General features: G+C 42.2%; 1 protein-coding gene across 1 annotated transcript in view; it reads right to left on the bottom strand.

Moving 5' to 3' along the window:
* Positions 1-15,527, bottom strand: part of ctif (CBP80/20-dependent translation initiation factor) — an 80,839-nt gene that overhangs the window by 31,020 nt on the left and 34,292 nt on the right. The window contains exons 8-9 of the mRNA XM_071896760.2: positions 6,203-6,279; positions 2,632-2,712 (exon numbers count right to left, since the gene is read on the bottom strand). Coding sequence (XP_071752861.2) covers positions 2,632-2,712; positions 6,203-6,279 — 158 coding nt within the window. The remainder of the gene's footprint in view (positions 1-2,631; positions 2,713-6,202; positions 6,280-15,527) is intronic.

Below are 15,527 nucleotides of genomic sequence, written 5' to 3'. Positions count from 1 at the left end.
CAAGATGAGAATGTACCAACCATGCATGAATTGACAAACAAATGATATGTCCCATCTGTGCGCACCATATACTAGAAAAGGATAGTATAATAGTCTTGAGTCCCCATAAAATGGTACGTTATCTTGCATTTTATCTTATCTAGATACAATCAATTCTATTTTACATACATGACTGAAAGGAAGAACTGCAGTTCACAAAGTTCGGTCATGGGATAAAGATAACAAAAACATATGATCATGAGCTAAAACCACCATTGCTGACAGACTCAAAAAGGGACCTCACTTGAAACTAAAGCTAACAATGCCAAATGATGTCAATTCTAACTCACTATAGCTCTGAATGGCAGAGCATTTTATTATAATCGCAAATGTAAATAATGACATATTTGGACAGGCCTGAGAGAGAGAGAGAGAGAATGTGTGTATGCATGTTCACAGTTCACAGCGCGTCCTGTTTGTGTGTGTGTGTGCTGTGAGAGAAAGAGAATGTGTGTATGCATGTTCACAGTTCACAGCGCGTCCTGTTTGTCTGTGTGTGTGCTGTGAGAGAAAGAGAATGTGTGTATGCGTGTTCACAGTGCGTCTTCTGTGTGTGTGTGTGTGTGTGTGTGTGTGTGTGTGTGTGTGCTCATTCGGTTCACTTCTCGCCCGGCCCCTCTGGTCCCCTCTCTCTGGGAGGTTGGGAGACAGTTCAGCTTCTGACGCTCTCCTCCCCGTCTTCCCTCCTCTACCCAACAACAGCCTGCCTCCAAGACTGTCCAAATATTCTCAGCCTCTCCCCTCTCGCCTCAAACGTGTCAGACGCTCATCGGTCTGACACGTGTGTGTTTTTAATCACATGGCTCATCAGAACTCCCCTATAGCGCGGCTAGAGCGTAAGAGGACATGTCGTTGTCAGGCGCTCTCGACAACATTCCTTTTTCTTTTCTACAGTGCAGCTAGTCCGTAGCTGAAGGTCGTCGTCTTTACCCAGATTTTACTACTACAGCATAAAATACAGCAGAATAAATTTGACTGACTGTGAGCTCTCATTTAACATGATGGGAGACGGTGATTTTTCAGGATTTTTTGCGAAGCCGTCCGTAAAAATCTGTTCTTTATTGACCCAATGGGGTAAATAAAGGTTACATGTGAAAACTGTGTCACTGCAAGAAATTGTGTGTTCCTTGGTGGTCTGAAAGATGTGTGACACCGGGCTTGGTCATACAGTACAGTAAAGACTGGTGACTAGACTGCTCAGTGGAGATGCCCCGAGGGTTGAGGAAGGAACTCTCTCACACACACACTCACGCATCTGATGATTAATTTGTTCTCTAGGTGTTAGTTTAGACATTGCTCTAAAAAGCCATTACGCTGATCCGCTGATAATGCGGAGAGGTGAAAGTGGGACTGTAATAAAATGTTAATCATATTTAATGACTAAGAACTCTGCGGTAGCAAGGGGGCTGCTGGGATTGACCATCCATCAGTCACATTACTGCCGGGTGGATGTTTGCATAAAGGATGAGGCCAATGATGAAATGTCTTCTCACAGTATCTTGTTCCTTAGAAATAGACTCATGTCTCTGGCATGATCAACTGTCTAGTCAACTGTCTCCCAAGGAAACTATGTTGATTTCCTGACTTGGAGAAATAGATTATAAAGATTTGGTTGAGACGATGATCAAATTAAGGTATTAACCAGCCCTAAAGTAACTTTGTTGCATCTTATCAGGACTTGCCCTTGTGTTTGATGCCGTCTGGCCGGGTAGTTTCAGGTCTCCTCTCAAATCCCTCCATTCCTCTCCTACCTCCTTTCATACCCTCTATCTCTCCATCTTCCATCCCGTTCCATTTCTCTGGCTTTAAGCCTCAACTTTGTGCCTCTTCCTTTCCTTCTTCACTCTACCCTCCACCTCCCCTGTTGAGGAGGAGAAAGGATGAAATAGAGGTAAATGGGAAAAGAGATTGTGCTGTGTCTTGATCGGCATTTGTAAACAACAAAAACCCTTGTGGGGACAAATCCAGCTTTTAGAAAGCAATGTAGAGGTGAAAGGCAGTTGGTGTCACTATCAGCCACATGCTGATAGTGACACCAACTGCCTTTCACCTCTACATTGCCAATCCTTGTTGTTTTTTTTTGACTAGAAATCTTATTTCTTATCTCTAATTTCTAAAAGCTGGATTTGTCCCCACAAGGGCTTTTGTTGTTTACAAATGCCTATCAAGACACAGCACAATCTCTTTTCCCATTTACCTCTATTTCATCCTTTCTCCTCCTCAACTTTTATCCCTCATCTCTTCCTCCTTTATGTGGCAGCAAACTATTTTCAACTGGCTTTTCACCATCTAACCAACCATGAATTCCTCTTCCTTTAATCCAGCCTGCCTCACCCTGTCCTCTCTCTATCCGCCCCCCACTCTACCCAATACCCCCCTGTTCCCTGGATTATGTTGTTCAAGCCTGAGGAAAAGTTATTATAAATAATACTGAAAAAAACACAAGAAGGGCTTTGATTTATTTTATCTCATGAATTACTGGCTGACTTTTGAATGCTGAGGCTCTGTCCCGTAGGATATATCAAGTGTCAAATGTTGAAAACGTCTTCATGTCCTCTTTGTGCTCGGGGTCTGGCTCCTGTTGTCACTGACCTGGCTGAGACTTGGCGTTTTCCCCCAGGGCCAGTGGGCAGTAGTATGGTTAGCTGGTCCCGGCTGAACTGACCACACGCTCTACAAGCAGGAGAGGAGAGCATGCCACAATGCGGGTGATGGGAGGGATAGAGAGATAAAGTAAGAGGAGAGTCGAGGGATGGATGGTAAGAATGGAGAAAAGTGACAGAAACATTTGTGGGAAATGGTGGGAAATTTATGTAACAAAAATGAGGAGGAGAAGACGGGAGATTATAGAGAAAGAACATGGAGAAAACAAAAGGAGAGAAGCAGAGCGGAAACAAACAAAAGAAAAAAACTCAATCTACCCGTTGCTAACTACATAATCCAAACAACATGCATAGGCCTACAGGAAGTGAAGAATGCCACGGTAACTAAAGAAGTGAAATGAGTTGACAGACATGACTATGGGAGGAGGAGGGACACTGATCAATATCTGCTGTTGCTGTAGGGGGGGATGGGGGAGAAACTTGTGGAACCATTGGACAATTGGTTGACCCAGACTAGCCATCGATTGGCCCGGGGGGAGTGAAGCCTGTCGGCCAGCCAGTCAATAAGACCACCTCTGGTGGCCCATGTTCATAAGGGCCACAGCACACTGCATACTGGATTGTGAGAGACTGCTTTTGACTGACAGATTTAACATTTGCTTTATACTTCACTCTGTTTTTGAAAAGTGTCTGGAGTCTTTAGATGCAGCATCAAAACTCCAAAACACGTGTGTGTGTGCATACATGCGTGCGTGTAGAAGGTGGAGCAACAGTCAGTAGCTTTGAGTCATCGTGGTCAGAAGATGTAAGCGGAAAAGCAGGGGATTCATATCAGGTGCTGAGAGACAGGCAGACTGGCATGTGTTAGCCAGTTCTATTCACAACACTTGCACGCACACACACACACACACACACACACACACACAGACACACACACAGACACACACACAGAGCTGTCAAACAGCAGACATCTTCTTCTTGATCATACAATGTACAGCCTTAATGCTATTCCAAAAGGAGACATTCTGTACAGCACAAACTCTTAAGGGAATAAAATAAACATTTTAAAACAACTCTAAGGACACTACTTAATCACTCATTTGTTCAGCCTATTGCTCTATCACAATAATGTGTGAATATTGAAAAATCTAGTTGTGTGAAAGCTCCTCTAGAATGAACAGCTCATCTTCTTGAAAGAGCAATGAGAGACAAAGAGGGAGCATGTTTGCTGTGGAGCAGCAAGGCGGTAAGCAGCACATTCCGGTAAATCACAACTAATTTCAGCCCTGCTTGACGTGCCTACTAAACTAGAAACACATGCACTACCTCCCCTTTCTTTTCCTTCCTGCCACAGTCAGCTCGCACTCTCTCTTTGCTACGTCTCACAGACTCTCTCCTTTTCTCGCTTTCTTGTGCACTCAATCCCTCTTTGCTCTTTTAGTTTGCCGTCTCTCACTCTTGTATATCACTCCTGACAAAATAATATTGAATATCAGCAAATACAACTTGAAGAGTTTGTACGCATAGTCAAATGATCAATGTTCGTCTCCAAATTTTGTCATCAGCTTCCAATGTGCTACAAAAGTTTACTTTCAACTTGCTCTTTTCTTCCCCCAGCTGTGTTGATACATCACACACAATAGATAATATATGACACAAAACAAAAACACTCTTCATGTTTCCTTCATAACAATGAATATTTATTGCCACCGGCCAGTGGCTGTGTGCAGTTAGGGAACCTGAGCGCACGGGAATAGCTACAGAAGAGGATTAGCATGTTTGATAGACAAACATATGAAGATTAAAGTATTTGATAAGCAAACATACTAAGCTTCACCATAAATGACTGTATGGAGTAAAGACAGCTGTGGAGACCATTTTCTGTGTCAACTAATGCTCTAACTTCTACAGGACCTACCTTCATACCTACCCACGTATGTATGCATATACCTTCCTGCCTGCCCACTTTGGTTGGGTATTCTGCTCAAAGCCCAGTTTCGTAGAGACTCCTTGAATCAGATCATTGATTTAGCTAGTAGACAACATCTGCATTTTGACAACAGCCACAGCTTCCTCATTCTTTCTAATCTCTCCCTTGCTCATATTGTTAAACTGATCCCTCTCTCCCATCTCTTTTGTCTCATTTCGCCCATGATATTTTAATCTCCAACCTCATCCCGCTCTCTCCACCTCTGCATTGTGGCAAATATATCTGGTCAACCTGCACTATGACTCTCCTTGGGGACATGAGGTTAATAGGCTTTCTTTACCAGGCCGTATGCTACTGCAGAGCAATAGCCATAGAAGAGATGAGTACAGTGTTTTATTATCCAGGACGCTCACCAGTGTTGATGTACGGTTCACATTATAGCCAGGTAGGACAGCTGCATCAAAACCCACTAACGCACGCACTCATCGCTCCAGCATGTTGAGGGATCAGCAGAGGAGGATAGGCAGAGAAATGAGGACCAAGCTTGGTAGTTTTACAATAAAGAGTCCCACCCATTTGCAAAATCTCCAGACACATATACATAGACACACACGCTTACACATAGGTAGAACTGTAGACATACAGTAGATCAGCATATGCATCCCAATAGCTGCCCTCAGAAGCAAGCTTTCCTAAACCAGTGTGGGGAAGAAGTGTGTGTGAAAGCAGAGTGTGCAAGAAAACAGGATGGCCCCTTGTTAACACTCCTAATTCACAAAGAGAATGGACTCAAACTGCTGTTGGTCTCAGTTCAACTGTGTGTTCTTTTCTTTTTGTCAGGCCTATGCTGCACCCATCACACATAAACACAATAGCACAGGACAGGAACAATTACTCTCTCCGCTTAAAAAAAAAAAAGGATGAAAGTGAAGGTTTTTGTTTTTTTTTCCTTTTGGTATAGCTTAAATTTCCTCTTTTTATCCACAAAGAAAACCCAAATATTTTCTCTTTTGCCTGTCTCTTAGCAACTGAAGAAAAGTTTTCCAGTGACATCAGGGCGTAGAGAGAGAGAGAGAGAGAGAGAGAGAGAGAGAGAGAGAGAGAGAGAGAGAGAGAGAGAGAGAGAGAGAGAGAGAGAGAGAGATTTTCTCCCAAGAACCTTGTTTGAATGAAGTCAGACTTGGGCGAAATGAAATTTTTGAGTCTGTACACTTGGAGCACTTGCTCTAGTCTAAATTTACTGCCACAAGGGGCAAAGTCAGGACATTTGGGACAGGCCTGAAGGTTCAATTTTGCAAAGCAAGACAAGTAAATAAAGGAGAAAGCTGTCAGAAGAGAAGCAAATACAGGTAAACTGACTAATTGGCTGAAGTGTGCAACAAATTTGACTTGAGTGGCCCATTAAACGTGAAAAAACTTTGTCTCCTTCATCCTGTCTGCAATGAAGTGTGGAGCCTGCATTCCTGTCTTGACATTGCTTTGGCTGAGGAGAAAAGTTAAGGCTTTAGGCCTGGCTGTGCGCTCGTCTGACATCAACAAAGAAACAACATTCCCTCTCACTGAGGTAGGTGTGCGCGTGCGTCTGTGTGTGTGTGTGTGTGTGTGTGTGTAGGCATGTGTGCATGATTACCGTCGGTCGTTCCTCCTGCGTCGGAAGAGCTTTTTGGTGTGTGCAATCTCAGCCTCATTAGGCAGGGGCGGGAATGCCTGTAGAGAGAAATGAGAAAGTAAGAGAAAGAAGAGACCAGTGAGTTATTTTTCTTCATGCAAGATATCTATAGAATTCTTCCCCACTGTAAAACAAAAAGAATAAATGAAATGGGAAACAGAAAAATTTTCATATAAGAAGCTATTTACATCCCAATGCTGAATTTTTTAAAGAAAGATTTGATTAAATATTTAACACATAGAATCGTTACATTTTGATGTTTCTAAGTAAGTCTTCCACAGACATTTTCAGAACCAATTTAGGTCCAGAGGATTTTCAACACTGCATCTAAAAAGCATCTGTCATCACATGTTTTCTCACAATGTGAGCTGGTGACCAGTCCCGGAGTCTGGCTTTCAGGACAACCACAATGGTAAAACCGTTGCTGACTCAAATTCTTGATGTCACAATTTGTCTTGCTGTGGTCAGATCTTCTAGTGTCAGCAGCTGTGAGATGAGATGTCTGTATTTGGTACTCTTGATTGTCAGAGTCGATTCCACTATCAGAAAAAGCATGAGTTCGGCACACCAAGGCTGCACTGAGCTAGAAAACAAACACATCTCCGAGGGCAAAGTTGACGGCAGGGAGCAAAGGAGTGATGCTTGTTGAATCTCATGTTCAGCCAGGTCAAGGCTTGGTGTGATCACAACAAGTTAAGTTTTATTTTTCACATTTTCACAAGAGATGCTTTTTTCTTTTAGGTCAGTTAAGGCACAAACTAGAAAGAACTTGGAGAATTCTACAACTTGCCGTTAGACCCAATGACATCATTCCCATTACTTAAATTTTAAGTTAAATTGATTTCTTGACCCTGCAAACATACCCTTAGGATTTGGACTCAAGTCTCTATCTTCCTTAGTTTCGTAGTTATGGCTAAAGAACGATAATTATCTAATGATGGAAATCTCTGATCTGGATCACTACCAAAACCTAATCAATTGTTCCTTGGCCTAAGGCCTATCTGTCCACCAAATTTCATGAAAATCTGTTCAGAGGTTTTTTATGATATCCTGCTGACAGACAAAAAACTATGGGGGCGAAAACATAACCTCCTTGGTGGAGGAAAAATAGTAGTTATGAAAGAAAAAGATAAAGTTGCAAAAGAATCCAAGACCGCATCACTGAGGCAACAACGATCCTGAAAGGCTGACAGGCAATGAAAACTGCAAACACAACAAACCTTCACTGAGAAAGGGTCTGATCTACATTTCTCTAGTTTAAGAATACTTACATTTAGGTAAAAACGATTCTATTCATCCCTTGGCGGGTTACCTACAGTACATAGAGGCACTTACTGCCTCCCTCCCTCTCTTGATAGTGGCACTCACATTGCTAAGGAATCTATTTTTTCCAACAGTTTCAAGCAGACTTGGAAGCTGTCTGAAGTATTTTTCCCCTCAATAAGGCACATTCTTTCTCCACGTCCGTCGATGTTGAACAAACACATACACAAATGCTCCTCACACACAAAAACTTACTAACAGTCTCACTATCCCTATGAATCATTACCATTATCTACATCATTTTTTAGTATTTCCCTTACTAGTTAATCCCTTTTTTTGTACCACTTCCCCTCTTTTGAGTTTTGTAATTTCCATATGCCTCTATGGAGGTCATCTGGTGAATGATATATGCTGTGTACATGGTGCGTACGTGTATTTTTCTCTTCTCGCAGTGATGCTGCAGAGCTGGCAGCCTGCAATTTGCCGTGATGAGAACTCAATACCCTGATGTGTGTGTATGTGTGTGTGGTGTGTGCATGTTTACACATGTGCAGAACTAGGAATGTCCATAAAAACATATGTGCATAAGAAGGCGTATGAATATTTTTTTCACATGTTTAAGTTGGGTGAAGCTGAGATAATGATCGCCCATTCCACTCCATAGGAGGATCGCTGTACACTATAGGACAGCATGCTGCCTGTCAAAAGGAGAGAAGACCATCGATCATCCATTAAACATCAGTCCTGTCAATCAAACAGCCCACTCCCCTTTCTCTCAGCATCGCTGTCTGCTGTTGCCATGGTTACAGGTGGTCGAAGACTAGTGCTGTTGTGTATACATGATGTGATGGTGGTGGGTGTCATGATAGGATGGGTGCATAAATGTGTGTTCAAAAGAAGTGAGCGTATGTGTGTGTGTGTGTGTGTGTATGTTTGGGGTAGGGGGGTCTTTAGAAGTCAGTTAGAGGCTGAGGCAAACGTCCCCAAACTCTCAACCCAAAGCATATTGCAAAAGGGGTGACCGTGGTCTCTCTTTGTAGAAAGTTGAGTCCTGAGAAAGTTGACTTCATTTCATTTCTTATCAAGTATTAAACAATTCAGTGAGCTGACAGGGAACCAGCGCTCTGCGCAGTGGTTGCTCTTGGTGACGAGTATCATTCAGTGTTTCTTCCTCTCTGTTTTCTTGATACGAGAATAACAACAGTTCTGGAAAAAGAGTTCGGATCCCAGTGCTGCTCTCATGAACAGTGAGTTTCCACCATGTAATGACATCAGTGTCTAGTCCTCTTTTTATTGGATCTAGGAGCAGTCACAGTGCATATTTGGACCAAACCATTCCATCGTCTCATCCCCCCACAATACCCGTCTCATCTTTCTTTAATGCCAGTTCAAAAGACAGCTTTTTGTTTTGTATTTTGCTGGTTTCCATGTGTAGAAAGGTTATATATCACTAGAGGTTTTGGTGGATTTTGTATAGTCTATACGGCAGTAAATTCCTTTGCTCATTCAAGAAAAACTTTCAAGAGCACATATATACGCAAACATATGACCATACCTGCACACACACACAAAAACTCACACACATATACCCACTAAGGTAGGGCTGTAAGTCTTCTAAATTCCCTGATAATTTTAAGCAACTAACTAGGAGTTTCTCTGTGTTTCTTTCTGTCCCTTGCTTTCCCAAAAACATACATTAAGACTCTGAGGAATATACAGATATTTGAATGCGTTTGAGAGAGAACTTGAGATTTGATACTGGTGCTCTCTCTAACCTACTTCTCTTTCTCAGAGAGGCTGCCGTGGGATTGGTGGATTCTGATTGAAGCCAGATGTGAGAGGCAGAAAGTAGGTGGGACACTGTATGGCACAGTGATATGCAAGAGAGGCAAACTTACACTGTCTCTTAGAACAAAACTTGACATTGGCCAAGGTAGATCAATGAACATGTCTAAGGCCAAAAGTATATCTGTGAAATTCCTATTTTTTCCAGAATTCAACTAGTTACCACTGGAACAGTCTGATGTGAGACAAACAGAGAGAGGTAGAGTTGCATGTTTAGCTACTGTTGTTTTCCTCTAGGATATCATTAACTGTAATTCTGCCTTCAAATGGTAACCAGATGACAGTGAGCACACACACACACACACACACACACACACACACACACACTTAAGTTTGCATGGGATGACACATGCATAAGCAAGCATGCATGAAGATGGCGCGCGTGCACAAAATAAATAAATTAATTAATTAATAAAAAATTAATTCACATGCAAACAATGCACACTACACATATTTAACCAAACCCCACAACAGTAGATTTGGTTTTTGCATGGGAATATGTGATATTATTGCATCACTATTTGAGTGGGGGATTTTTGCTGTAAATGAAAAAAATCTGCTGCAGGGAAGCATCTTAACTTCTAAGCACAGGGAGGAAACTAGCTGCTACTTGATCCCATAGACTTCCAGCAATTGAGCTAAGCTAACCGTTCCCATTCCTTCAAACTGCACGCAGAGATGTAAAAAAGGCATCCATGAGTTCGTCTGGGTAAGTAGGAAACATAAATCCCCCAAAAACCGAAGTATCCTTTTAATGGCCTCCAAAACCCCAAAATAGTTGAGCATTGATTCTTATTGAAAGAACAGTATAACTTGTGGATGTAAATTTCAATTACTGAATACTAACACCAGCTATTTTGTATAAATAATAATAATACAGGTTGAGTGCTTTCTTGTCTTGTATGGAAACAGTTTTTCTTAGTTTCTGAAAGATGGAAATGGAAACTATCTTGCTTAGGTAGGTCCTATTTGATGTTTCAAAGTTGTTTAACTTCATACTGCATTTTGTTTTATACTTGTAATTTTTAGATTGGATTACACTTGAATCTTAATGAGAGGTCAGACATGCAAGTATATTGTATTTTCTCCCTTGAAAGGGTATGTACATGAAACTGTACAAAACTCACCAGAAATGAGTTTTTAAAAGCAGATTTCATTTAAATATTACATTTCTTTAAAATATTATTTATATGGCATTTCTGCCTTATTAGAAAGTTCAGTGACAGAAAGTAAAGATGGGAGAGAGGGGATGTAACAAAGCAACAAAGGTTCAAGGCCGATTTCGAACCAAAGACTTTTCATTTAAATGGCAGGCGCTTCAGCCAGCTGAGCCACCAAGGCCCAGAAGCTGCACACAACAGCAGTAGCGTACCGGGAAAATGCATAAGTGTGCGTGTGTGTGTGTGGGAGAAGAAAAAAAGCACTACAGCAGTGTGTGTGTGTGTGTATATGGTGCATTTCAAAGAAACAGAGAGGGAGAAAGAGAAAGACACAGAACCCTGTCTGCGGCTGACAGGGAGAGCGCTGTGTGTGAATGTACTATCTGCAGGTAGCAGGCAGTGCAGAGTAGATCAAAGAGAGGCGTGTGCCGTCCTGGTCCCCAGCCAGAAGACCTCTCACCTCATCGCAGACAGAGGGAGCCCTGTGGACGTGACAAGGATGGGGAGGGGGCCTGGCTATGCATGTGTGGGAGGGAGGGAGGGGGAGAGAGAGAGAGAGAGAATGTGTCTGAGCGTGTGTATCTATATCTATATTTACGTGTGTGACAAGAGAGAGACCATGTGTATCGTTTTTGCCTATTTCCATGTGTGTGTGTGACAGAGAAAGGAGACAAGATGTACAGCTTTTGTATGTGTGCGTGTGTCACGAAAGAGATCAATAATGTGGATACAAATTCAAGAGAGTTAGGAGCCTGAGTACTTCTTTACTGGGTGTAAAGAAAAGACTGTGTGTCTCATTTGTCACGAAAGCATTCTGAATTTGAAGATCTGACATTCCACACAGAGGTAAGCTGGATAAGCTGACTGCAAGACGCGCGAGGAAATTGACAGTTTCATGGCCAGCGAGGGGAAAGCCGTTACCAAGCATGAGGATGAAAGGTGATTAGGCACCTCTGCTTTTCTGTGACATAACGGAGCATCTGAACACCCTGAATGTGAAACTGCAGGGACGCAAACGGATGCATGATGCAGTGAAACCTTTACAAGTGGGAGAGCCAAATGCAACAGGAAAACTGTGTTCACACTCACAGTCCAACCTGTCAGTCAGTGGCAAATGTTCATCATCATCACCCCTTTCCCAAGAGAAGGTATGTGCGCAGGTTAAACACAGTCAAAGCAGACTTTAGCTTAAGGCTCAGAAATTTGGTTTTAAAAATTTGGAGAGCGTGCCAGAATACACACGATGAACCAGATGAACCGAATGCACAACCGAATGCATAACAGTCCAACAGGGTGCTGAGGGACAAGCTGGCGTCTCTTGGGGCGAGAGTTTACCCCTTTTTCATCCCAGACACCATGCAATAGTGCCACATTTAGGCTGGCCGTGTTTTCGGAAGCACCCATTTGTGTGAACAAATAGGTGCACGTGTGTGAACAAATCATCCTACAGGTCCCACCCGACAAACACTCTGTCACGCAGCCACTGATGTGTCATGTGAGGCAAGCTATTTATTAGTTAGGACCTGTAGAAACATTGGTTAAGAAATTAATTATTTCTTGATGATTCGTTATTTTGCTAGACTGAATACCACACACACCCACTGATGTGTCATATTTGGGATTGTGAAGCAGGTGTATTTTAGTTAGCTATGTGGTACTTAATAAAACCAAAATCAGCAATTTACTTGCCTAAATGGCACACAGGCTATACAGCTGAAAAACTGTCCTGTTGTTTACATATCAGTAGACCACGTTAACATTTAAAAACATCACAAAGATCCCACAAAGGTGATTAGTTTGCTTTGCTCAGTTAGGCAACGGTATAATAAATGTTGAGTCCTCGACTTGATTCTAATTTCTCAGCCAGTTTGAGTTTGACAACCCTGTGTAAGGTGTGTGTGTGTGTGTGTGTGTGTACTGTATTATGCACTTGGGTGTGCGAGTTTGCCTCCAGAGGAAGCCCACGTACCTCAGATCATTCCTGGGGAAGTCAAAGGTCACTGGGAGAGGCTACCTGGAACACTAACAGAGACAGGATGTGTCCTCATCATAACTCCACCCACTGAGATCACATAGCCACTTCGCCCTAGTAACCACCTTGTACCTTTCAATCAACCTTTCTTTCAAAGTTTAGCCTTTCATGGTTTAGCCTCGGCCTATAATGTACACCTGCTAACTCCACGTGAAGCACAGGCTTTGGTCTTCAGGAAACACAATGCTGAAGATTTCTACAGTAGGTTGAAAACCAAAGGGCTCATATGCTTTGAAATAAAGACATGAATGAAGACATTTGGCAGGCAGACTCTGTTCATTTATTTAAATCTCTATTGAAGACTCATTTTTATTAACTTGATATTTACTAACGTCTGCTCATAATCAATACTCTCAATCCATAAATTACAATGAAGGAAAGTAAGGAAATGAGAAAAGGGGATAATAGAACTTTCTACGCAACGAGCACAGAAAGTGAAGTGTGTGTCTTCCTGTCCCTTCAAGTGTGTGACAATCCTGGTATGATGCTCATTCACTCACTCCATTGTTCCCTCCCAGCTTATTTATGTTGTGAGGGCCCTCGGCCAAAACCGATAAATTTAAAACTGCCCCATGGATGGCATTACAGGACGGGTTGTTGAGAGCGAGGCGGAGTGAGAGCAAAAGAGACTGTCAGTACAAGACAGCAAGGAAGTAGGAGAGAGAAAGGGAGGTTGTGTCTTTCTGAATGAGGAATGGAGAACAATCTTGAGAAAGGGAAAATGTTCTTGATGGACTATAAACAAGTCAGAGGAGACACTCTTTGCTCAACATACAGTAGCTTCTGCGCAGTACCATCAAGTCACATTAAGTTCTGACAATACACAGTGGGAACATAATCACTGTGTGTCATTTACTTTTGTTTCCAAACTGTTTTGACTACTTCCACCTCACCATCTATCTGTCAGAAGATAAACCAAATTATAGCAATATCTTATCAACAATTACAATTAATCTGTCCAAAGTATTTCACTTTTTTTGTGTCAAAGCACAGTACAACGTCTAGCTGATCTGTGCTGAAGGATCTGACCTGTGCTTGGTGATCCCTACTGTTGGCTAACTGACTAGTCTGCACTGTAATTGACTGCAACAGTACAAAAAAGAGAAGAGAGGGGAAAAAAATAGATTTAAGGCTGCCACAGATAGGTACAGGTGATAAGAGGCAATGGTGTGAGGTCCTGGCATCCATGTCTCATTTAAATAGCGCTCTGAGGCCAGGGCCACGACAGAGCAGAGAGAGGCAGACAGAACACATCAAAGACCGCAGATGTCGAGCTATAGCAGGAGATGGAGCCATCGTGGGAACAAAGAGTCAGAGAAAAAAAAAAACTATGGTACCCTATAGAAATTTAATCACAGGACAATTGCTGCCGCAGCAGCAGATTTCGGATGATTACGGCTCCGTTCCAGCCATCTTTTTATATAATGGGAAAAGATTTCATCATATGCACTCTCTGTAAGATTACATTGACAGTCAGCTCATCTTCTCTGCAGGATCAAGTCTGATGCTGTGTGTGTGTGTGTGTGTGTGTGCGTGTGTGTGTGTGTGTGCACGTGTGGTCAGTGGTGAATTAAAATAGCAACAAATATGAATACAGCAAACACAGCAAGGGTTGGTACATATCCATCTATCTGTCAATCCATCTACCCATCTCTCGCTTACTCTCTCACACACACACACACACACACACACACACACACACAAATTCATTACATAGACACATGTACACACACATACACACTATGGCCTGGGAGAAAATTCAATTCAGATTGACTGGAGGAGTTGAATCCTTTCAGATAACTGTGGGCCATGAATAATTTTGTGCAATCATGAAGCCATCAACTGATGCGTTCGGTATCAGTACTGTGTAAACTTTCACAGCTGCAGCTAAATTTATGAGTGTAAAAAAAATAAAAATAAACACTATCTGTTGGGCAAATATCTTAGTTACAACAAGACAGAGCCATAGAAAAGCTGTTTGATCTTCAGAGGTGCATTATTTATATAGTTAGGGATAATAATAATGTTTTTAATGTTGTGCTAGGGGACTTCACACGTTGGCAGCTCCAAATGGCAGCAAGAGCGAACTGAAAAATTTTAATACCCAGAAATCCCCAACTGTTAGGACCAAGCAGCAGACCTTTGGGACAGGGCCTTTTCCGCTGCAGCCCCATTACGTCACATTATGTAATATGACGTTGTTAAACTGCACACGGCACACTCAAGCTTACCAAGCCAGCCGGTCTGTCATGTCACACATATCAAAAGATACCAAAGGGACAAGAGAAGCTTAAAGTTTAGAGTTGTCACTTCCTGGGGGTGGACAGGTGTCTATACCGGAGGCCAGAATTTCATTTGGGCAAAGAGGGCGAATCCACGGGGTCTCAATTAGGGCGAATGGGACGCTCTTCTCTTTTGCAGGCCTACTTTGTGATTTAGGCCGATAAGACTGATGTATTTTTACATAAAAAATCTTGCCTGGAGCAGCTTCAGTAGTTACCAAGCAGTCTCTAAGAAAGTCGTTGGTTAGAAAGGGACTGTGCTGCTCAAAGTGACCAGTAAGCAAAGCACAAATCATGTTTGAAGATGAATTAACAGCACTTTTTTATCTTTGGCAAGTGGCCATGGTATAAGCAGGATACTACACTCTGACCTGCGAGACATGAGTATAAACACATGGCTGACCAGCTCCAAACTGCCGAAACACACAACCACCACACAACCTGGAAAAGCTCAGAGGATGGATTACAAAATTCTCACCTCTTTCCAGTATTTATTTATTTGTGTGTGTGTGTGTGTGTGTGTGTTGCAAATTTGTATATAATAATAAATGTGACAATGTGCTAATAGGGTCAGGTAGTGATTATAATTATAGCATTTTCTGCAAAGCTCAGATTCTCTCAGACTATAGTACGCAGACAGCAGTTTACTGTATTCTTATGGAATTAACATGCCAATTACATATAGATACCAGTTCTATATTACA

The sequence above is a fragment of the Centroberyx gerrardi genome, chromosome 2 (assembly GCF_048128805.1).
Source record: "Centroberyx gerrardi isolate f3 chromosome 2, fCenGer3.hap1.cur.20231027, whole genome shotgun sequence".
NCBI classification, from domain to species: Eukaryota; Metazoa; Chordata; class Actinopteri; order Beryciformes; family Berycidae; genus Centroberyx; species Centroberyx gerrardi.
Note: the sequence above shows the minus strand (reverse complement) of the source record. Positions and strands in the feature narration are given on the sequence as shown.